Source organism: Pecten maximus, chromosome 17, assembly GCF_902652985.1.
Source record: "Pecten maximus chromosome 17, xPecMax1.1, whole genome shotgun sequence".
Lineage (NCBI taxonomy): Eukaryota > Metazoa > Mollusca > Bivalvia > Pectinida > Pectinidae > Pecten > Pecten maximus.
Window position 1 is genome coordinate 14,225,409 of NC_047031.1, and position 23,925 is coordinate 14,249,333.

Below are 23,925 nucleotides of genomic sequence, written 5' to 3' on the forward strand. Positions count from 1 at the left end.
TAATTAATTCAGGGAACTGAATTAAATTTTTTTTAACTCACCAAAGAAGCGCTTGATTTCTGCAACAACTGCGTCGTCTGTGAATTATAATTTTAAAAATTCACAAACTGATTGCAATTAGTATTTCTATACGATCCGAAGGAATCAGAGGAATAATCATTGTTACTATCACAAGCTAGCCGCCAATATATATCGACTTCTGTTTACAAACAGTTGGATACATCAAATGGACTTAAGAAAGATGACATAATTTGCTTACACTTCTCGGACCAGCCTGGCGCTTTTAGAAAAATGCTTTTATTTGGTGTTATTGTTGGAAGTGAGACGGAAAACGAATTTCAAACACTCATTAAAGAAATGGTGCTGTAAATGGAGTTGTTGAAATGTCTTCGAACAATAGTCAGTATACTTACAATCGTCCATGGCTACAAGACAAAGAAATAACATCTCAGACATAATCACGTATAATCGTATACTTCAGTGGTTTTCGACAAAATGTTATTCACCTTTTTAAACAGACAGTCGCCGGAATTAACGTTTGATACAACGGATATATATACATACACTATCGATTACATAAAATAGTTACATATATATATTGTTTAAATCTTCATTATTTTCGAAATAGAAATTAGAAATATATGAAATAAATACGTTCAAAATCAAATGGAAAAAACTGAATATATGGAGCGAACTCCCAAATTAACTTACGTTTTCTGCCTAGAATTTTTTTCCTTCTTCCTGTAAAACAGTAATATCGTCGTTATTGTCAAGAAATTCATTAGGAATTGGACAGTTGATTAAAAAAAGAAACAATACCCTATTCTAAAACTTGTCGATAAGATCACGTAATATGCCCAGCAGGTGCATTTCTTAGCCTTACACGTGATAGTTCACAATCGACTTGATTCTACAATTGTAGCATATCTTTGTACTGTAAATCACTTATATTTCGCGTGGCATTTATTTTCGCGGTAATTCGCGAGTGTCAAACGCGAATTTAAATCCCTCGCGAATATTTATATAAGAATGACAAGAATAAGTGGCGTCCTTTTGAATATACCGTAATCTTTAGATGGTGAACAGACATCGCCGTTAAAGTAATAACAGAATGATAAATATATTCTTATATCAGAGTGTATTTTTATATCACAAAACACTATATATGAACGGACCTGATAGCTTTATTTACATTGTAAACTTCACTCTCTACATGGAAATATTGCCGACCTGTTAACGTCATTCGCAAATTTAAAGTCATTTTGAGATCATAATTCGCGAAATTATGTATTCGCGAATAAGTCGAATGAGGCGAGTTCGCGAAATTAAGTACTCGCAAAATATAAGTGATTTACAGTATTCAGAAGAAGGCTGTTGAAATTAGAATCAAGTGGCCACATTTTGCTCCATTCTTCAGATCCAGGAGACAAGGAACAATGGTAGGTTTCAGTCTGAAAAGTCTCAAGTGATATATTCTAATCGACTTTTGTCTGTTTTCGTGCTTCCTGTCCCTAAAAGATCAACATTTCCCGCTTATTCTTAGAAACCCAATTATACTTACGTTATCATTTAAAAGAAATCATCACAATAGTTCCCTTCTCGTTATCCTATTCACAGCCAATGATAACTATACGGCGATTCCAATACTTACCTCTTCCATCCATGGAATGTCGAAAGTTCACGACTAAATAAAAGAAAAAAAAATCATCAAGCATTGAATTGTGATTTACAGACTATGGTATTTACTCGCTTACGAGCTGCGTGTACAAAGTGATATATGATCGCCAGAGCAAATTTGGATGTGGACAAGAGGACCTGAATCGGTAACCTTCAATACAGCAGAAATATAGGGAACACTAAATTTCTACAGAAGGATTTTGAAGAATTTTCTTTATTTTCCCTATATGGCACCGGCCCTCAGGTCTATGGGGGTCCAGTGCCACAATTTATACAAAATTGGTTCCCCTTAACCTAAGGAGTTTCAGACCAAATCCTTTTTTTAGAAGAACCCTTTTAAAATAAATTTTTTTCAAAGCAATTGCTATATTTCCCCTATCGTGTCTTCTTATTCTCTAAGGCCCCAGGGAAAGGGGACCCATCGCTTAACCAATAATTCGATACGCATTTCCTCCGTTTGGCCCTGTCCCAGTGCTCAGGTCTACCGTTTACTGGTCTGTTTCGACTAATGATGCTCCACACAAAATGTGGTGGCAATCTGCGCACTAGTTGTCAAGTTCAAGGACGACAGACGCTGTCCATGGCATAATCTCACTGGTCCTTCGAGTGGTTTGGTTTGGTTTTATTTGTCTAACTTCCTATCAACAGCTAAGGTCATTTAAGGACGGCCTCCCGTGCGTGCGATATGCATGGGTGTGGTGAGTTAAACAAGAGGCCCAGAGGGCCTATATCGCTCACCTTGATTTCATGAGATATGAAACAAGAATGATGATTAAGTATATTTGTCACTGGTCTTGCTATGTCAATATATCATAGGCATTTTATATGGGTACGTGAGGTTTTTACGTAAAAATATTAAAAATGCATTAATCCATGAAATGGAATTGACTTCTTTTATAAAATTTTGAATCCCTACCCAAAATGATGATACCAGGCAAATATGAGCGATATCCCTTGCCTAGTTTCAGTTGTTTATATCAATTCAGCCAAATTGACCCATCTTGACCCCGCCCCTCAGGCCCCCGGGGGGTCAGCCTCACCATTTGTACAATTTTGAATCCCCACCCAATAGTGATGCTACCAGGCAAATATAAGCAATATCCATTGCTTGGTTTCAGAGAAGTCGTTTATATCAATACAGCCGAATTTACCACATTTTGCTGTATTGACAATTTCGAATCACAACCCCTTATGGATGCTCAGAGTCAAATATGAGCAATCTTTATTGCTTGGTTTCAGTGGACAGGTAATTCATATCAATTTAGCCAAATTGACCCCTTTTGACCCCGCCCCTCAGGCCCCTGGGGGGTCGACCTCACCATTTGTACAATTACCCCATAGTCATGCTACCAGGCACATATGAGCAATATCCTTTGCTTGGTTTCAGAGAAGAAGTCGTTTATAGCAATATTGCCCAATTGAACACATTTGGCCCAGGCCCTCAGGCCCCTGGGGATCAGCTCCATCATTTGTACAAGTTTTAATGCCCAACCCATAGTGATGCTACCAGGCAAATATGAGCGATATCCATTGTATGGTTTCAGAGAAGAAGTCGTTAATATCAATATAGATATATTGACCCCCTTTGGCCCCGCCCCTCAGGGGGTCAGCCCCACCATTTGTATAATTTTGAATCTCCATCCCATAGTCATGCTACCAGGCAAATATGAGCAATATCCTTTGCTTGGTTTCAGAGAAGTCGTTTATATCAATATTGCCCAATTGACCACACTTGGCCCCGCCCATCAGGCCACTGGGGGTCAGCTCCATCATTTGTACAAGTTTAAATCCCCAACCCATAGTGATGCTACCAGGCAAATATGAGCGATATCCATTGTTTGGTTTCAGAGAAGTCGTTAATATCAATATAGTTATATTGAGGGTTTGGCCCCGCCCCTCAGGCACCCAGGGGGTCAGCCCCACCATTTGTATAATTGTGAATCTCCATCCCATAGTCATGCTACCAGGCAAATATGAGCAATATCCTTTGCTTGGTTTCAGAGAAGAAGTCGTTTATATCAATATTGCCCAATTGACCACACTTGGCCCCGCCCATCAGGCCACTGGGGGTCAGCTCCATCATTTGTACAAGTTTAAATCCCCAACCCATAGTGATGCTACCAGGCAAATATGAGCAATATCCATTGTTTGGTTTCAGAGAAGAAGTCGTTAATATCAATATAGTTATATTGAGGGTTTGGCCCCGCCCCTCAGGCCCCCAGGGGGTCAGCCCCACCATTTGTATAATTTTGAATCTCCATCCCATAGTCATGCTACCAGGCAAATATGAGCAATATCCTTTGCTTGGTTTCAGAGAAGAAGTCGTTTATATCAATATTGCCCAATTGACCACATTTGGCCCCGCCCATCAGGCCACTGGGGGCCAGCTCCATCATTTGTACAATTTTTAATCCGCACCCCATAGTGATGCTACCAGGCAAATATGAGCGATATCCATTGTTTGGTTTCAAAGAAGAAGTCGTTAATATCAATATAGCTATATTGACCCCTTCTGGCTATGCCCCTCAGGCCACTGGGGGTCAGCTCCATCATTTGTACAAGTTTTAATCCCCAACCCATAGTGATGGTACCAGGCAAATATGAGCGATATCCATTGTTTGGTTTCAGAGAAGAAGTCGTTTATATCAATTTAGCTATATTGACCCCTTTTGGCCCCGGCCCTCAGGCCCCCAGGGGGTCAGCCCCACCATTTGTATAATTTTGAATCTCCATCCCATAGTCATGCTACCAGGCAAATATGAGCAATATCCTTTGCTTGGTTTCAGAGAAGAAGTCGTTAATATCAATATAGCAATATTGACCCCTTCTGGCCCTGCCCCTCAGGCCCCCAGGGGGTCAGCCCCACCATTTGTACAATTTTAAATCTCACCCAATAGTCATGCTACCAGGCAAATATGAGCTTGGTTTCAGAGAAGTCGTTTATATCAATATTGCCAATTGAACCCTTTTGGCCCCGCCCCTCAGACCCCTTTGGGGTTAGCCCAAGCATTTGTACCATTTTAAGTCCCCACCCCATAGGGATGCTTCTGACCAAATTTGGTCGAATTCTGACGTATGGTTACGAAGAAGTCAATTGTTGACGGACGGACGACGCAACGGTATGGCATAAGCTCACCTTGGTCCTTCGGACCAGGTGAGCTAACAAGAGGCCCATGGTTCAATTCGTTTTATTTGTCAACTTCAAACAATGCTTTATATGCTTTAAGTATGGGGATCCCAACTGCTTTAAAGAAATAACGAAGTCCAGACTCTCTTTGTTTACAACATGCATTCATAACTCTATGACTAGTAGCGATTTAAATGCAAAATCTGTTCCGCTTTCCACAAGGATGTGTCTGACCAAATTGGGTTCAAATCCATTCATAACTCAATGACTAGTAGCGATTTAAAGGAATTACCTCTATTTCCCCTATTGGCCCCTGCCCCTTTGCCCCTTGGGGGTCAGTCACCATTTATGCAAAATCTGTTCCCCTTCCCCGAAGGATGTTCCTGACTAAATTGGGTTCAAATCCATTCATAACTTTGACTAGTAGGGATTTAAAGGAATTATCTCTAATTCCCCTATTGGGCCCCGGCCCTTTGGCCCCTTGGGGGTCAGAATCACCATTTATGCAAAATCTTATCCCCTTCGGCCAAGGATGTTTCTGGTCAAATTTGGTCAAAATCCATTTAGAACTTTTTGACTAGTAGCGATCTGAAGCAAATGTTGACGGACGGACGACGGACGCTGCGCCATGACATAAGCTCACCGGACCTTCGGTCCAGGTGAGGTAAAAATGACGGACCGGACAACTTAAAAAGCACAGCATAGCTCTTTTGTCAATACATGTATATAACTAACCAAGTTAGCTTCTCTAACCCCCCCTATCATACCTATCCTTGTACCGTTTACCCTTCCTTTCGCTTTCAGCCGAGGCAGCTTTGTAGGCAAAGTCTGTCCGACGCTTAAGCTTCTGGGCATAATTCTGACGACTCCCTACAGTCTCAGAACTGGTATAGATGCCAAGAAATGCATCTACACCAAGTCTTCGGTGCCAATCAAACATTAGGTAATGATGAAAATACCCCGTGGTCTCATGTTTTGTTGCATTGTATGCATGAACAAGAGGAGCCACATAGGATTTCCAACTGGACTTTTGTTCTTCCTCCATACTACCTAACATTTTCAACAGGGTTTGAACCGTTAGACTATGCCATTGCCTATAGGATGGTAAGGGGTAGTTCTGGTTTTTCTCAACTCCAGTTATCTTGCAAAGTTCTTTTATAATCTTCATTTCAAAATTTTTGCCCTGGTCACTATGAATTCGGGCAGGAAAGCTGTAGTGGGCAATACATTGTTCGTACAACACCCTGGCGGTGGTACTCGCTAATTGGTTCCTGTTTGGAATTGCGTGAAACATACCAGGGTCATTAAAAATCGTAGATGCTACTCCTGCTTAGCGCTCAGCAAATTAGGAGTAGGACGACTGGTTTGCCCGTTGTCAGTATAATGTGACCGGGTGGGGTGTGCTGCTAGGTGTCTTCGGCAGTATGCTTCAGTGAGGTAGCACTATAAATCGGCAAAAGTTCCGGCCTATCACAAATAGACTGAACACGAACATACCGCAGCCTCCTAAAACACACATACGCACTCACCACACGCATGCATGTCGCACGCACGGGAGGCCGTCCTTAAATGACCTTAGCTGTTAATAGGACGTTAAACAAAATAAACCAAACCAAATCCTTCAACTCTGTATAAAGTTTCAAGAAAATCCATCAAAAACTAAGTGAATGCATAGCCGGACACAAGTTTGACACATTTTGTATGAAAAAGGGGCATACTTTATTTAAAATGACTACTTGGGGAAAATCACAACACCGTATGGTCTTTTAACAATACACCAATTTTGTAAAAACTGAGGAACTGCATAACTTGACAAAATTATAACCATTTTTCAAAGAAAGGGGCATAACTATGTAAAAAGCATGTTTTTGGAAAAAGCATTTAATGGAGGCACAGGTGCATGCAGTCGTTCAACTGTGTAAAAAGTTTCAAGAAAATCTGTTGAAAACAAAATAAATCAATAGCGGGACAAAATTGTAACCATTTCTTACATAAAGCGTCATAACTCTGGGTTTTATAGGAAAAAGCTTTTTCTGGCGGCAAAATTCAATGTGGTCCTTCAACTACGTATAAAGTTTCAAGAAAATCCATCCAAAACTAAGTGTATGCGTAGACGGACAATATTTTGCTCGTTTTTTAAAGGGGGCAAAACTTTATTAGAACTGGTAATTCGGCAAAATCCTTGCATAGAGCACAGCCTCATAGAGTCCTCTAACTATATATCAAATTTTAGTAAAATCCATTAAAAACAAAGCAAATAAATAACTCTATTTGAACTTGTAATTCGGCAAAATCTTTGCATAGAGCTAAGCCTCATAGGGTCATCTAACTACATACCAAAATTTAACAATATCCATTGAAAACGAAGCAAATGCCTAGCCGGACAAGCCAGTAACCATTTTTTACAAAAAGGGGCATAACTTGTAAAAAAGAATTCGGAAAAAGCCGTTACTGGAGACACAACTTTATGTCATCCTTCAACTCTGTATAAAGTTTCAAGAAAATCGATCAAAAACGAAGTGAATGCATAGCCAGACAAAATTATGACACATTTTGTATGAAAAAGAGGCATAACTCTGTTAAAAAGGGCTAAATCGCAAAATCGATGCAAGGGACACAAGTTCATATGGTCTTCTAACTATATATCAAATTTGAGTGAAATCCATAAAGAAATGAGCAAATGCATATCCGGACAAATTTTGTGGCAGACGGACGGACAGGGTGATTCCAGTATACCCCCCCCCCTTCCTAACTTCGTTGGGGGGGGGGGGGGGGGGGGGGGGGGGGGGGTATAACTAGAGTAAAGGTCACTTTTCACCAGGGTCAAATATTGTCCAGGAAGAGCAGCATCATAAAGCAAAATTTTAGCTAAGTTCCCATTTTTGGGGCATGCCCCTCTGTCCCAATGGGTCAGACAAGACTCATTTATATCAAGTAGGATTGCCTTTCCCCAATGATGTTTCATACTAAATATGGTTGTAATCAATTCAGGCATTAAGGAGGAATTGCATTTTTAAGAAATGTTTAACCTAAGCGCTCCTTTTGCCCCATCTTTTTTTCCCCAGGGGTCAAACCTGTCTCATTAAAAAATATGATTGCCGTCACCTTATGTTTCACATCAAATTTGGTTGTAATCCACCAAAAGGTTAGGGAGGATTAGGATTTAACAGCAAATATTCACCAAAGTTCCCCTTTTGGGGCCCTGCCCCTCAGGCCCCAGGGGTCACACTAGCCTCGTTTATATAAAATATGACCACCCTTCCCAAAGGATGTTCACTTTTGGGGCCCCGCCCCTCTGGCCCCAGGGGCCACACCAGCCTCATTTATATAAAATATGACCACCCTCCCCCAATGATGTTTCACAACATATCTGGTTGAAATCTACTAAAGGGTTAAGGAGGAGTAGGATTTTATAGCAAAATTTCATCAAAGTTCCCCATTTGGGGCCCCACCCCTCAGGCCCCAGGGGTCACACTAGCCTCATTTATATAAAATATGACCGCCCTCTCCAAATGATGTTTCACAACATATCTGGTTGAAATCCACTAAAGGGTTAAGGAGGAGTAGGATTTTATAGCAAAATTTCATCAAAGTTCCCCATTTGGGGCCCCGCCCCTCAGGCCCTAGTGGTCACACCAGCCTCATTTATATAAAATATGACCGCCCTCCCCAAATGATGTTTCACAACATATCTGGTTGAAATCCACTAAAGGGTTAAGGAGGAGTAGGATTTTATAGCAAAATTTCATCAAAGTTCCCCTTTTGGGGCCCCGCCCCTCAGGCCCCAGGGGTCACACCAACTTCATTTATATAAAATATGACCGCCCTCCCCCAATGATGTTTCACACCAAATTTAGTTGTAATCCACCAAAGGGTAAAGGAGGAGTAGGATTTTATAGCAATATTCACCTAAGTTCCCTTTTGGGGCCCCGCCCCTCAGGCCCCAGGGGTCACACCAACTTCATTTATATAAAATATGACCGCCCTCCCCCAATGATGTTTCACACCAAATTTAGTTGTAATCCACCCAAGGGTAAAGGAGTAGGATTTTATAGCAATATTCACCTAAGTTCCCTTTTTGGGGCCCCGCCCTTCTGGCCCCAGGGGTCAGACCAGCCTCATTTATATAAAATATGATTGCCCTCCCCCAATGATGCTTCAAACCAAATTTGGAAGTAATCCACCCAAGCGTTAAGGAGGAGTAGCGTTTTGAAAGAAAAAGTTTACGGACGGCGCACGGCGGACGGCGGACGACGACGGACGAAGCACGATGACTATAGGTCATCCTGACCCTTTGGGTCAGATGACCTAAAAATGCCAAATGGTGCATTAATCCATAAAATGAAATTGACTTTTGGCGCGACCCCATAGGGATGCTACCACACAAATGTGAGTGATATCCATTGCTTAGTTTCAGAGAAGATCTTGTTTAGACCAATTGGCCCCTTTTGACCCTGCCCTTTGTCCCCTGGGGGTCAGCTCCTTCCTTTATACAATTTTGAATCCCTACCCCAATAGGATGCTAATAGTCAAATATGAGCTGTTTCAGAGAAGTTGTTCATATCAATTTAGCCAAATTGACCCTTTTTGGCCCAGCCCTCAAGCCTCAAGGGGGTCGGCCCCATCATTTGTACAATTTTGAATTCTTAACCAAAGGGAATGCTACCAGTCACATATTAAAGATATCCATTGTTTAGTTGCAGAGAAAAAGTTATTTATATAAATTCTGCCAAAATAACCCCTTTTGGCCCCGCCTCTTAGGTCCCCAGGGGTCAACCCTGTCATTTGTACAATTTTGAATCCCTCCCCTAGGGGGTTGCTACCAGGCAAATATGAGTGATATCCATTGCTTAGTTTCAGAGAAGAAGTTGTTAATATCAATAAAGCTATATTGACCCATTTTGGCCCCGCCCCTCAGGCCCCTAGGGGGTCAGTCCCATCATTTGTACAATTTTGAATCCCCACCCCATAGTGATGCTTCCAGACAAATAGGAGCAATATCCTTTGCTCGGTTTCAGAGAAGAAGTCGTTTATATCAATATAGCCAAATTGACCCCTTTTGGCCCCGCCCCTCAGGCCCCTGAGGGGTCAGCCCCATCATTTGTACAATTTTGAGTCCCCTACCCATAAGGATGCTTCTGACCAAATTTGGTCAAATTCTGATCAGTGGTTATGAAGAAGTCAATTGTTGACAGACGGACGGACGGACGACGGACGGACGACAGACGACGGACGACGGACGACGGACGACAGACGACGGACGCCACGGTATGGCATAAGCTCACCTTGGTCCTTCGGACCAGGTGAGCTAAAAATGTACTCTCTGAAAGACCATATGGATTATTTTTACACCATAATGGTGTTTAAAGAAACTAAGTCCCTTAGGGTGGGGAAAACCCTTTGGCCTATTTTTACATAAGAATTGTGTTTATCCCTTAATGCCCAGCGATACTATACATAGTTATGGGATTGAGGGTCACAGTAACCATTTATGCAAAATCTGTTCTCCCATCACCATGGATGTTTCTGACGAAATTAGGTTCAAATCCATTTAAAACTCAAATCTCTATTTCCCCTATGTGGCCCCTCCCTTCAGGCCCCGTGGGGGTCAGAGTCAATATTTATATAAACTCTCTTTCCCCCTTCCCCTAAGGATATTCCAGATCAAATTTGGTTCAAATCCATTCATAACTTTATGAAAAATAGCGATTTAAAGGATAAACCCCTATTTCCCTATTTGGCCCCGCCCCTCAGGCCCCTGAGGGTACAGAGTAAAAATTTATCCAAACTCGGTTCCCCTTCTCCCAAGGATGTTCTTGACCAAATTTGGTTAAAATCCATTTAAAAACTTTATGGCAAATAGCAATTTAAAGACTAATCTCTATTTCCCCTATTTGGCGCCGCCCCTCAGGCCCCTCAATATTTATACAAACTCTTTCCCCCCTTCCTCTCTGGATGTTCCTGACCAAATTTAGTTAAAATCTATTCGTAACTTAATAATTAATAGCGATTTAAAGGATTAACCCTATTTCCCCTATTCGGACCCCACTCCTCAGTCCCCTGGGGATTCAGAGTAAAAATTTATACCAACTCGGTTCCCCTTCTCCAATGAATATTCCTGACCATATTTGCTTAAAATCCATTTAAAGCTTTATGACTAGTAGCAATTAAAAGACTAATCTCTATTTCCCCTACTTGGCCCCGCCCCTTAGGCCCCTAGGGGTACAGAGTAAAAATTCATATAAACTCTGTTCCCCCTCCCCTCAAGGATGTTCCTGACCAAATTTGGTGAAAAGCTATTCAATACTTTAGGACTAGTAGCGATTTAAAGGAGTAACTCTATTTCCCCTATTTGGCCCCGCCCCTCAGGCCCCTGGGGGTTGAGAATAAAGATTTAAACAAACTCTGTTCCTCTTCCCCCAATGATGTTCCTGACCAAATTTGGTTCAAATTCATTAACAACTTTATGACTAGTAGCGATTTAAAGGATTAACCCTATTTCCCCTATTTGGCCCCGCCCCTCAGGCCCCTGGGGGTTCAGAGTAAAATTTATACCAACTCGGTTCCCCTTCTCCAATGAATATTCCTGACCATATTTGCTTAAAATCCATTTAAAGCTTTATGACTAGTAGCAATTAAAAGACTAATCTCTATTTCCCCTACTTGGCCCCGCCCCTTAGGCCCCTAGGGGTACAGAGTAAAAATTCATATAAACTCTGTTCCCCCTCCCCTCAAGGATGTTCCTGACCAAATTTGGTGAAAAGCTATTCAATACTTTAGGACAAGTAGCGATTTAAAGGATTAACCCTATTTCCCCTATTTGGCCCCGCCCCTCAGGCCCCTGGGTGTTCAAAGTGAAAATTTATACAAACTCTGTTCCCCTTCTGCCAAGAATGTTCCTGACCAAATTTCGTTCAAATTCATTCATAACTTTATGACTAGTAGCAATTTAAAGGAGTAACCCTATTTCCCCTATTTGGCCCCGCCCCTCAGGTCCCTGGGGGTTCAGAGTAAACATTTATACAAACTCTGTTCCCCTTCTGCCAAGGATGTTCCTGACCAAATTTGGTTCAAATTCATTAACAACTTTATACTCTGTTCCTCTTCCCCCAATGATGTTCCTGACCAAATTTGGTTCAAATTCATTAACAACTTTATGACTAGTAGCGATTTAAAGGATTAACCCTATTTCCCCTATTTGGCCCCGCCCCTCAGGCCCCTGGGGGTTCAGAGTAAAAATGTATACAAACTCTGTTCACCTTCTGCCAAGGATGTTCCTGACCAAATTTGGTTCAAATTCATTCATAACTTTATGACTAGTAGCGATTTAAAGGAGTAACCCTATTTCCCCTATTTGGCCCCGCCCCTCAGGTCCCTGGGGGTTCAGAGTAAAAATTTATACAAACTCTGTTCCCTTTCTGCCAAGGATGTTCCTGACCAAATTTCGTTCAAATTCATTCATAACTTTATGACTAGTAGCAATTTAAAGGAGTAACCCTATTTGGCCCCGCCCCTCAGGTCCCTGGGGGTTCAGAGTAAAAATTTATACAAACTATGTTCACCTTCTGCCAAGGATGTTACTGACCAAATTTGGTTCAAATTCATTCATAACTTTATGACTAGTAGCGATTAAAGAGTAACCTATTTCCCCTATTGGCCCCGCCCCTCAGGCCCCTGGGGGTTCAGAGTAAAAATTTATACAAACTCTGTTCCCTTCTGCCAAGGATGTTCCCTGACCAAATTTGGTTCAAATTCATTCATAACTTTATGACTAGTAGCGATTTAAAGGAGTAACCTATTTCCCCTATTTGGCCCCGCCCCTCAGGCCCCTGGGGTTCAGAGTAAAATTTATACAAACTCTGTTCCCCCTTCTGCCAAGGATGTTCCTGACCAAATTTCGTTCAAAATTCATTCATAACTTTATGACTATAGCGATTTAAAGGAGTAACCCTATTTCCCCTATTTGGCCCCGCCCCTCAGGCCCCTGGGGGTTCAGAGTAAAAATTTATACAAACTCTGTTCCCCTTCTGCCAAGAATGTTCCTGACCAATTTGGTTCAAATTCATTCATAACTTTATGACTAGTAGCGATTTAAAGGAGTAACCCTATTTCCCCTATTTGGCCCCGCCCCTTAGGCCCCTAGGGGTACAGAGTAAAAATTCGTATAAACTCTGTTCCCCCTCCCCTCAAGGATGTTCCTGACCAAATTTGGTGAAAAGCTATTCAATACTTTAGGTTTAGTAGCGATTTAAAGGAGTAACTCTATTTCCCCTATTTGGCCCCGCCCCTCAGGGCCCTGGGGGTTGAGAATAAAGATTTAAACAAACTCTGTTCCTCTTCCCCCAATGATGTTCCTGACCAAATTTGGTTCAAATTCATTAACAACTTTATGACTAGTAGCGATTTAAAGGATTAACCCTATTTCCCCTATTTGGCCCCGCCCCTCAGGCCCCTGGGGGTTCAGAGTAAAAATTTATACCAACTCGGTTCCCCTTCTCCAATGAATATTCCTGACCATATTTGCTTAAAATCCATTTAAAGCTTTATGACTAGTAGCAATTAAAAGACTAATCTCTATTTCCCCTACTTGGCCCCGCCCCTTTGGCCCCTAGGGGTACAGAGTAAAAATTCATATAAACTCTGTTCCCCCTCCCCTCAAGGATGTTCCTGACCAAATTTGGTTCAAATTCATTAACAACTTTATGACTAGTAGCGATTTAAAGGAGTAACTCTATTTCCCCTATTTGGCCCCGCCCCTCAGGCCCCTGGGGGTTGAGAATAAAGATTTAAACAAACTCTGTTCCTCTTCCCCAATGATGTTCCTGACCAAATTTGGTTCAAATTCATTAACAACTTTATGACTAGTAGCGATTTAAAGGATTAACCCTATTTCCCCTATTTGGCCCCGCCCCTCAGGCCCCTGGGGGTTCAAAGTAAAAATTTATACAAACTATGTTCCCCTTCTGCCAAGAATGTTCCTGACCAAATTTCGTTCAAATTCATTCATAACTTTATGACTAGTAGCAATTTAAAGGAGTAACCATATTTCCCCTATTTGGCCCCGCCCCTCAGGTCCCTGGGGGTTCAGAGTAAAAATTTATACAAACTCTGTTCCCCTTCTGCGAAGGATGTTCCTGACCAAATTTGGTTCAAATTCATTCATAACTTTATGACTAGTAGCGATTTAAAGGAGTAACCCTATTTCCCCTATTTGGCCCCGCCCCTCAGGCCCCTGGGGGTTCAGAGTGAAAATTTATACAAACTATGTTCCCCTTCTGCCAAGAATGTTCCTGACCAAATTTCGTTCAAATTCATTCATAACTTTATGACTAGTAGCAATTTAAAGGAGTAACCCTATTTCCCCTATTTGGCCCCGCCCCTCAGGTCCCTGGGGGTTCAGAGTAAAAATTTATACAAACTCTGTTCCCCTTCTGCCAAGAATGTTCCTGACCAAATTTGGTTCAAATTATTCATAACTTTATGACTAGTAGCGATTTAAAGGAGTAACCCTATTTCCCCTATTTGGCCCCGCCCCTCAGGCCCCTGGGGGTTCAGAGTAAAAATTTATACAAACTATGTTCACCTTCTGCCAAGGATGTTACTGACCAAATTTGGTTCAAATTCATTCATAACTTTATGACTAGTAGCGATTTAAAGGAGTAACCCTATTTCCCCTATTTGGCCCCGCCCCTCAGGCCCCTGGGGGTTCAGAGTAAAAATGTATACAAACTCTGTTCACCTTCTGCCAAGGATGTTCCTGACCAAATTTGGTTCAAATTCATTCATAACTTTATGACTAGTAGCGATTTAAAGGAGTAACCCTATTTCTCCCTATTTGGCCCCGCCCCTCAGGTCCCTGGGGGTTCAGAGTAAAAATTTATACAAACTCTGTTCCCTTTCTGCCAAGGATGTTCCTGACCAAATTTCGTTCAAATTCATTCATAACTTTATGACTAGTAGCAATTTAAAGGAGTAACCCTATTTCCCCTATTTGGCCCCGCCCCTCAGGTCCCCTGGGGGTTCAGAGTAAAAATTTATACAAACTCTGTTCCCCTTCTGCCAAGAATGTTCCTGACCAAATTTGGTTCAAATTCATTCATAACTTTATGACTAGTAGCGATTTAAAGGAGTAACCCTATTTCCCCTAATTTGCCCCGCCCCTCAGGCCCCTGGGGGTTCAGAGTAAAAATTTATACAAACTAGTTCACCTTCTGCCAAGGATGGTACTGACCAAATTTGGTTCAAATTCATTCATAACTTTATGACTAGTAGCGATTTAAAGGAGTAACCCTATTTCCCCTATTTGGCCCCGCCCCTCAGGCCCCTGGGGGTTCAGAGTAAAAATGTATACAAACTCTGTTCACCTTCTGCCAAGGATGTTCCTGACCAAATTTGGTTCAAATTCATTCATAACTTTATGACTAGTAGCGATTTAAAGGAGTAACCCTATTTCCCCTATTTCGCCCCGCCCCTCAGGTCCCTGGGGGTACAGAGTAAAAATTTATACAAACTCTGTTCCCCTTCTGCCAAGGATGTTCCTGACCAAATTTGGTTCAAATTCATTCATAACTTTATGACTAGTAGCGATTTAAAGGAGTAACCCTATTTCCCCTATTTGGCCCCGCCCCTCAGGCCCCTGGGGGTTCAGAGTAAAAATGTATACAAACTCTGTTCACCTTCTGCCAAGGATGTTCCTGACCAAATTTGGTTCAAATTCATTCATAACTTTATGACTAGTAGCGATTTAAAGGAGTAACCCTATTTCTCCTATTTGGCCCCGCCCCTCAGGTCCCTGGGGGTTCAGAGTAAAAATTTATACAAACTCTGTTCCCTTTCTGCCAAGGATGTTCCTGACCAAATTTGGTTCAAATTCATTCATAACTTTATGACTAGTAGCGATTTAAAGGAGTAACCCTATTTCCCCTATTTGGCCCCGCCCCTCAGGTCCCTGCGGGTTACAGAGTAAAAATTTATACAAACTCTGTTCCCCTTCTGCCAAGGATGTTCCTGACCAAATTTGGTTCAAATTCATTCATAACTTTATGACTAGTAGCGATTTAAAGGAGTAACCCTATTTCCCCTATTTGGCCCCACCCCTCAGGCCCCTGGGGGTTCAGAGTAAAAATTTATACAAACTCTGTTCACCTTCTGCCAAGGATGTTACTGACCAAATTTGGTTCAAATTCATTCATAACTTTATGACTAGTAGCGATTTAAAGGAGTTAACCCTATTTCCCCTATTTGGCCCCGCCCCTCAGGTCCCTGGGGGTTCAGAGTAAAAATGTATACTAACTCTGTTCCCCTTCCCCCAAGGATGTTTCTGACCAAATTTTGTGAAAATCCCTTTAATACTTTAGGACTAGTAGCAATTTAAAGAAAAAGTTGACGGACGACGGACGCTGCACCTTGGCATAAGCTCACCGGCCCTTCGGGCCAGGTGAGCTAAAAATGTATTTACATAAACTTTAGTAATTTCTACCCCCCCCTCCCCCCCCCCCCCCCCCCCCCACACACAAGGACAAACATGGGACTCAAGGGGCAGGAAATTAATGTAAAACATCTAAAGACACTTCAGTTGATGAGGAGTGTTTGATTCATCTTTATTTGTGTCTTGTGGAGAAGACTTGAAATTTCAGTGAAATCGGCCCCCTTTTTTCCTGTCCCTTCATCCGCTGGGGGCTTGGGACCATGTCATTCACAATTTTTGTTAACCTTGGGGGGTTTCTGCAAAATCTCATTGAAATTGGTTCAGAGGTTTCTGATCAATCGAAAATGTAAATTGTTTAGGGACTCATGACTGTTGACAAAAGGCGCTTAGACAGTCTCAGGTGACACATGTTTGACAGTAAAAAGGGTGATTGAAGGCCTGACAAATGAGAGGATCTTCCCTTCGAAAAATATAGCTATGAGTGATATGTGTTGGCAAGTAGGAGAAAACAACGACTCGTTCTACTTCTACCAAACTTGCCAATTTTATGTCGAATATCCTGCAATTTACCCTTTGTGACCAATGGTCTTGTCAATTTCATTCAGCTTCGACATCAATGGCTTACAATAAGAATATGGCAGTCTACTGTTTTGCTGAAGGTTAGCTGCTGCTTTAGCAAGCCTGATCAGCATTCTCATTTCTAGGAATTCCGACATGGCCTTGAATCCAAAATATAAAATTATATGGATGGGAAAAACTATATATTATTGGTGTCCTTAACATTTCAATTTTTCAAACACGTTCAAGAGTCCGAGCAGATCGTTGTTGTGGTAACATTGTTGTTTTATATTTCATGTTAAAGCCAAGTTAACTGTAACGGTTTCAGCTGTGAAAACTGAGGTCTTACCTTTGCTGACGATCAAAATGACTGCAATAGAACCTGAAATAGAAATCGATAGAGGTAGACAAACTATTCTTAAAAATGAAGATAGATTCTTCAGATTATTAGTATTAACATATGAATTTGACAAATGTGATTCGTATGATTTTGAAGAATGTCAAGGTAATTTAGGCAAGGGAAATTTCATCTTAGGCACTCATTAGATACTGGACCTTGCGAGACCAACTTGCAAATATTCTTAAATCTGAAATACGTACTCTTATTTTTCCGAAACAATATTTGATCTTAAGCAAATAAAAAAGTGAAAACATCTATGCATACTGCTGGTTTACATATCGAAGCACGCACATCCACCCTATTACCTTAGGAACATTGATAACACTCTTTAAGATTTAAAGGGTATTCCGTACAAGCTGGAAACTTTTTAAAGGGTATTCCGTACGAGCTGGAAACTTCTGACTGTTCTTCATAAGAAAACCCCTTTTAAGGCTCTTAACACTATTGTCAACAGTAAAACACCTTTCCTGTGGTCAGTTAAGACAAAAGCTTTTCAGTAGGAACGTCCACGGCCGATATCAAAATAGACAGCATATACATCAGCATATCCGGAACTGAAGCACTTGGTCATAGATTTAAGAACGCAAGTACATGTATATGCCGATCAAAAAAATATCGTTGAAGTTCTATCTTGTGTAAGATATCCCTTTAACATAAATCAGATCTTTGACCTACTATCCAAAGTCGTCTGCAATAACGTTCGTTAAAGTGCCTCGCTACTTGTTCCGACTGTTAGAACTTTCCTGCAGAATTTTCTGTGCCTATCGGCCGTTTTATTTCCTAACATTACACTTGTACATTTAGAGATCAACGGAAATATTATAAAATGCATGTAATACTATTCAAAAGGCTTGTAATAAGCTCATTCCGGCTTTGTGATAGTTTTACCAGTATAACATATACAAAACAGAGAAGTTAACCAATAGCGGTAATTTACCCTTGCATCTTAGACGAAAGTGTTTCTTTGAACAAAAACCGAACACTCGAACGCACTTACGAGGGCTGATTGATATGTTGTAAGCGTCATAAAAAGGAGGTAAACGTATAAAGGACAGAACTGATCACAATAATTCTACTCTTTCCATGTATGCCCTGCAGGTAGGGCGTAAGAATTGTACCTGATGCCCCCATTACATGATCGTAAAAGGCGACTAAATATTGGATTTTATCTTTTCTCTTCTTTCTGAACAACTTTCTTCTTCCTAATGTCTCCTTTGACAATGCCCCACTTTTGGTCTTCAGTTGAACGTTCGCCCCTGTGAGGAAGGCTTTGGGTTCTGTCCCCAAGGCGAGACATACCAGAGTGATTAAAAATGGTAGTTGCTACTCCTGCTTAGCGCTCAGCATATTAGGAGTGGGACGACTGGTTCGCCCGTTGTTAGTATAATGTGATCGGGTTGGGTGTCCTGCTGGGGGTCTTCGGCAGTATGCTTCAGTGAGGTAGCACTATAAATCGGCAAAAGTTTCGGCCTATCACAAGGAGACTTAACACAAACATACCATAGCCTCCCAAAACACACATACGCATGCATGTCGCACGCACGGGTTACCTTAGCTGTTAATAGGACGTTAAACAAAATAAACCAAACCAAACTCTGTCCATGTCAGCCTTTACAACATACCTTGGTAATACATCACTTTGTCACAGGTACCTTACAAATACCATGATAATTCATTATTCAAAATAAGGAAAACATAATCAGTTTACTTATCGTTTTTGACACAGTTTCCTTTAAAGTATGCAAGTCATTTATATTACGAACTTTTATAGAACACAATTTCATTATCAACAGGTAAACATGCACATTTAATATTTTTCTACATAAACCTTTTCATAATACAAGTCCCGTGTATTTGTACCTTAATTGGTTATTTTATACATAGTTTTCTTACCTATTACTGCTATTACTTCAGGATATCGCGTCATAACTGAAACAAGCAATGCGAAATCAATTACCGAGTATGACTGGTAAATCCTTAAAACAGAAATGATTGAATGAGGAAAATCAAACTCCATATGTATATACCTATAGTTATTTTCAATAAGAGGCCCGAAGGGCCTTCGTCGCTCTCCTTGATATTCCATTAATCATGGAAAAATACTCTTATGTAACGTATATTACAAATCAATTCAGTCACCCTTTTTAAGAAAAAGAGGGGTTGTCAAGTTTTTGCTATATTTTCCCCTTTCGGCCACGGATAAGTCACAACCTCTGTTTGTTTCTATCGCAAAATTTTGCTACGATCAATCAGGACATGTAGTAATTTATCACATTCTTAAAAAGCTTTGTTCACATTCTATTTATTCTCAGTGTAGAAGTTTCGGCTACAAAATAAAGAAATAATGGAAATATATAAGGTATTGAGATTAAAACTGACGTCCGGTTTTATTATCACAATACGCAGATGATACTCACTTTTGACCTTAGCTGTTAGTAGGACGTTAAAAAAATCAAACCAAACCAAACCAAACCAAACTTTAACTTGAACGATTTTGCTGTATTTCCCTATTGGGTCCCCCTTTGTCCCATTCCAACAGTGTCACATCCTCCACTTATACAACATAAAATGTTCTTTAACTTGTGATGCTCCAGACCAAATTTCACCAAAATAAATTCAGTTGTTCAAAACTAGTAGGGATTTAATGGATTTACCTCAATTTCCCCTATTGGTCCCGACCCTTCTAGCCCCAGGGTAGCCACACCCTCCATTTATACAATGTTTGATACCCTTTGCCAACTAATGCTCCAGACTTTGATTAGAAAATTATATCAGATCAAGGGGAAATAGTAGGATATACTTAAAACTTACATCGATATACATTGTCTCCCTTCCTTGTCTACTACGTAATTCTGAACCAAAAACTATAACGCACCTATGATGGGACTGTGAAGTACAAACATTACTAGATGGTCTAGATTCATTTATGGATCAAATTCTCTAAAATAAAACAAGAGTGTCGCGGGCCTTAACAGTCAACTGACTCAAAAGACCTTGTACTATTGTAGTATACGTACTCGGTTGCAAGTATAGTGACACTGATTCTAATTTGATCTGTAGCTCTTTCTCAAAGCCGATTTAATTCTTGTTGCGAAAAAAACTCATCCTAACCGATCTAAATGTTCTTAAACTATATTCACTTTCTCTATTCGTGTCTTTATTTCTCTACCTTTCAGTCAATACAATGTATTTATTAAACACTTTGAGATAAATGATTAAAATGACTAAAAAACTTCATTTTCTTCTTTGATTTTGTTATGTTTTCTCTCCTTTTTTGTATGTGGCTAGTATCTTTTCCAAAGTAATGTTGAAACTAAAATATTGGATGTTTTCTATCATATCTAGTATGTTAGATTGTGTGTGTGTGTGTGATGGTGTATGTGTGAGTGTGAGGGTGTGTGTGTGTGTGTGAGGGTGTGTGTGTGTGTTTGTGTGTGTGTGTGTGACTGTGAAATATACATAGGAAGGTTATTCTGCCATTGATATTATATATATAGTATACATGTATATACAGGGTTGTGCACTAATGATTTAAATGTTTTCTAGCATATTTAATGTGTTAGATTGTTGTGTATGTGTAATAATTCAATATTTAAAAGGTTATCTGCAATTTATATTTTCTAGCAAATATTGTATGGAGTGATGTTTATAACATTAACATATTTCCTAACAAATATTGTATGTGTGTATAAGTGATGTGTACAACATTGATATATTTTCTAGCATAGTTTGTATTTATGTATGGAGTAATGTGTACATGTGGATGATAAAATAATGAGATATACATGTATATAGTACAACAATAACTAAACATCGAGTCCAGTTCGCAAATGATTGTGGAAAGGTGCATTATAGGCCAAACTTTTATCAACAAATTTACTGCTTCTAATTTTAAATTTGTTTTATAAGTCTTCAACAGAGCAATAACTTTTATGTTAATATCCTGTTAGTGGCCATAATTGTTCAAGGTCATAGTATTGCTTATACAAAAACACCATTATCATACTTACGAAATCTGTTGAAAGACTGAATGCATTCCCATACTGCATTTCCTGTTAAAAAAAAAAAAAAAAAATCAGTGATATCTCGTATCGTATCAGATTTATTCAACATATTAAGTGTCGAGTTTTCCCCTTTGACATGTGATAATAATATAATCTGATTGTAGAAGACACAAATGACTAGCATATTAATGTGCAAATAATGAAAATGTCGAATGAAGATTACAAAACTGCATCATACAGCCGTAAATTGTCCTAAGCCCTAACGGCCAACTAGTGTTCGTACTGTCCTTTACAAATAACTATTCCTCCATCATTTTACGATTAATACATGTGACTGATAGTGATAATACCTACCAAATAAAGTGGCTGCTTTGATTGCTGACATTCTGTAAACAAAAAGGCAAACAGTATTCACAAATATATGTCGTATGTGTCAAAGCATTATTTCTTTACAAGGTAATAGGCACGATTATTACGAATAATCTATATATGAAGTATAGGAAAGATCCAAGCACAGTTTCTTCGATAGCAACCAATTTCAACTGTAACAAGAGATCCCAGAGGGATCTTGGCGCCCATCATTGAATGATCTTTAGAGGTTCTATGTCAGATTGATCTTCTCTCTACTTTTCCCTTCATTTTACTAATCTGTGTAAATTGAGAAACATCCCTCCACTACTTTTCAAACCTGCCCTGCAGGTAGGGCGTAAGAATTGTACCTGCTGCCCCCATTGCATGATCGTAAGAGGCGACTAAATTTGGGATCTTATCTTTTCTCTTCTTTCTGAACAACTTTATTCTTCCTAATGTCTCCCTTGACAATGCCTCACTTTTAGCCTTTAGTTGAGCGTTCGCCGCTGCGAGGAAGGCTTTTGGTTCTGTCCCCTAGCCGAGCCATACCAGAGTCTTCAAAAATGGTAGTTGCTACTCCTGCTTAGCGCTCAGCATATTTGGAGTGGGACGACTGGTTCGCCCGTTGTCAGTATAATGTGACCGGGTGGGGTGTGCTGCTGGGTGTCTTCGGCAGTATGCTTCAGTGAGGTAGCACTATAAATCGGCAAAAGTTCCGGCCTATCACAAGGAGACTTAACACGAACATACCGCAGCCTCCAAAAGCACACATACGCACTCACCACACGCATGCATGTCGCACGCACGGGAGGCCGTCCTTAAATGACCTTAGCTGTTAATAGGACGTTAAACAAAATAAACCAAACCAAACCAAACCTTTTCAAACAAGGGAATCATAGCTATGTAAGAAATTTGAGATTTAGCGATAATGGATGTTTGTTTGCCAGGTTGTGTTCAGGGCAAACTGGTCCCAAAATGCAATACGAGGGACCAAGGGGAACCTACATATGAAATTTGAGAAAGATCCCTTCAGTACTTTATGCGAAATAGCGATAACAAACTTCAATAATCAAAATCCAAGATGGCTGCCTGTCGGCCATGTTGTTTTCTAACTGGTCCAAAAATAGAATATGCTTAACTTTGGACCAAGGCCAACCTACAAATGTAATTTGAGAAAGATCCCTTCAGTACTTTCTGAGAAATAATGATAACAAACTTCAATTGTCAAAATCCAAGATGGCTGCCTGTCGGCCATGTTGTTTTCCAATTGGTCTTAAAATGCAATATGCATAACAAGGCACCATGGGGAACCTACATATGAAATTTGAGATGGATCCCTACAGTACTTTTTCAGAAATAGCGATAACAATCGTCAATTGTCAAAATCCAAGATGGCTGCCTGTCGGCCATGTTGTTTTCAGATTGGTCTCAAAATGCAATATGCATAACTAGGCACCAATGGGAACATACATATGAAATTTGGAAAGATCCCTTCAGCACTTTCTGAGAAATAGCGATAACAAGAATTGTTTACGGACGGACGGAGGGACGGAGGGACGGAGGGACGGACGGATGACGGACCACGGACGCAGGGCGATTTGAAAATAAAAATCATAGATTGCCATTCATTGTTTTCCTGATCACATTTAAATATGAATGGACACAACCAGGGACAGACAGGAACATATGTTGAAACCCTGTTGTCATGTGTGTAAATCATTAACCGGACACGTTTGATATTCAATTAGACATAAGAACTTTAAAAATTCCTTCTTTGTTTGAATAAATATATATAAAAAACAGTCCCTTGCGGTGAAGAAACTTTTTTATTTTATTTTTTATTTTTACATGACGACTGTGTTTATCTCTTGATGCCCAGCAATGCTATATATGGTTATGGGGTGGGGATCTCAATGGCTTCAAAGAATGTCAAAGAAACTACGTTCCTTAGGGAAGGGAAGACTTGAGGCCCTATTTTTCTGACAGAATTGTATTGATCTATTGATGGATGCAATGCTAAAAAACAATGGAGTGGGAAAATCAACAGTTTCAAAAATACGACTAAGGAAAAGACCCATGATCGTTTACAGCAATCTAACCCAATTTTTCTATTTTAGCCCCGCCCTTCAGCTCTCTGGGGGCATCCCAACATTTCTCGCCTTTTGAATCTCCACCACCTAGAGATGTTACAAGTCAATTTAGGTTACATTGCAATCAGTGATTATGAGGATGTCGGTTTTGTTAAATTGTTGACAGACGAACGAACGGACAGCAGACGATGGATGCCACGGTATGGCATAAGCTGACTTTGGTCATCTGGCCCAGGTGCGCTAAAACTCACAGAATGACAAGACAGGAAAGGGCACGTTGAACATATCAT

General features: G+C 40.4%; 1 protein-coding gene across 1 annotated transcript in view; it reads right to left on the reverse strand.

Annotated features, from left to right (window-relative positions):
* LOC117315127 overlaps nucleotides 1-23,925 on the reverse strand; it is a 34,340-nt gene that overhangs the window by 4,949 nt on the left and 5,466 nt on the right. The window contains exons 2-9 of the mRNA XM_033869271.1: nucleotides 21,549-21,580; nucleotides 21,201-21,242; nucleotides 19,084-19,119; nucleotides 17,140-17,172; nucleotides 1,652-1,684; nucleotides 712-741; nucleotides 414-425; nucleotides 42-77 (exon numbers count right to left, since the gene is read on the reverse strand). Of these exons, the coding sequence (XP_033725162.1) occupies nucleotides 42-77; nucleotides 414-425; nucleotides 712-741; nucleotides 1,652-1,684; nucleotides 17,140-17,172; nucleotides 19,084-19,119; nucleotides 21,201-21,242; nucleotides 21,549-21,579 (253 nt within the window). The 5' untranslated portion in view covers nucleotide 21,580. The remainder of the gene's footprint in view (nucleotides 1-41; nucleotides 78-413; nucleotides 426-711; nucleotides 742-1,651; nucleotides 1,685-17,139; nucleotides 17,173-19,083; nucleotides 19,120-21,200; nucleotides 21,243-21,548; nucleotides 21,581-23,925) is intronic.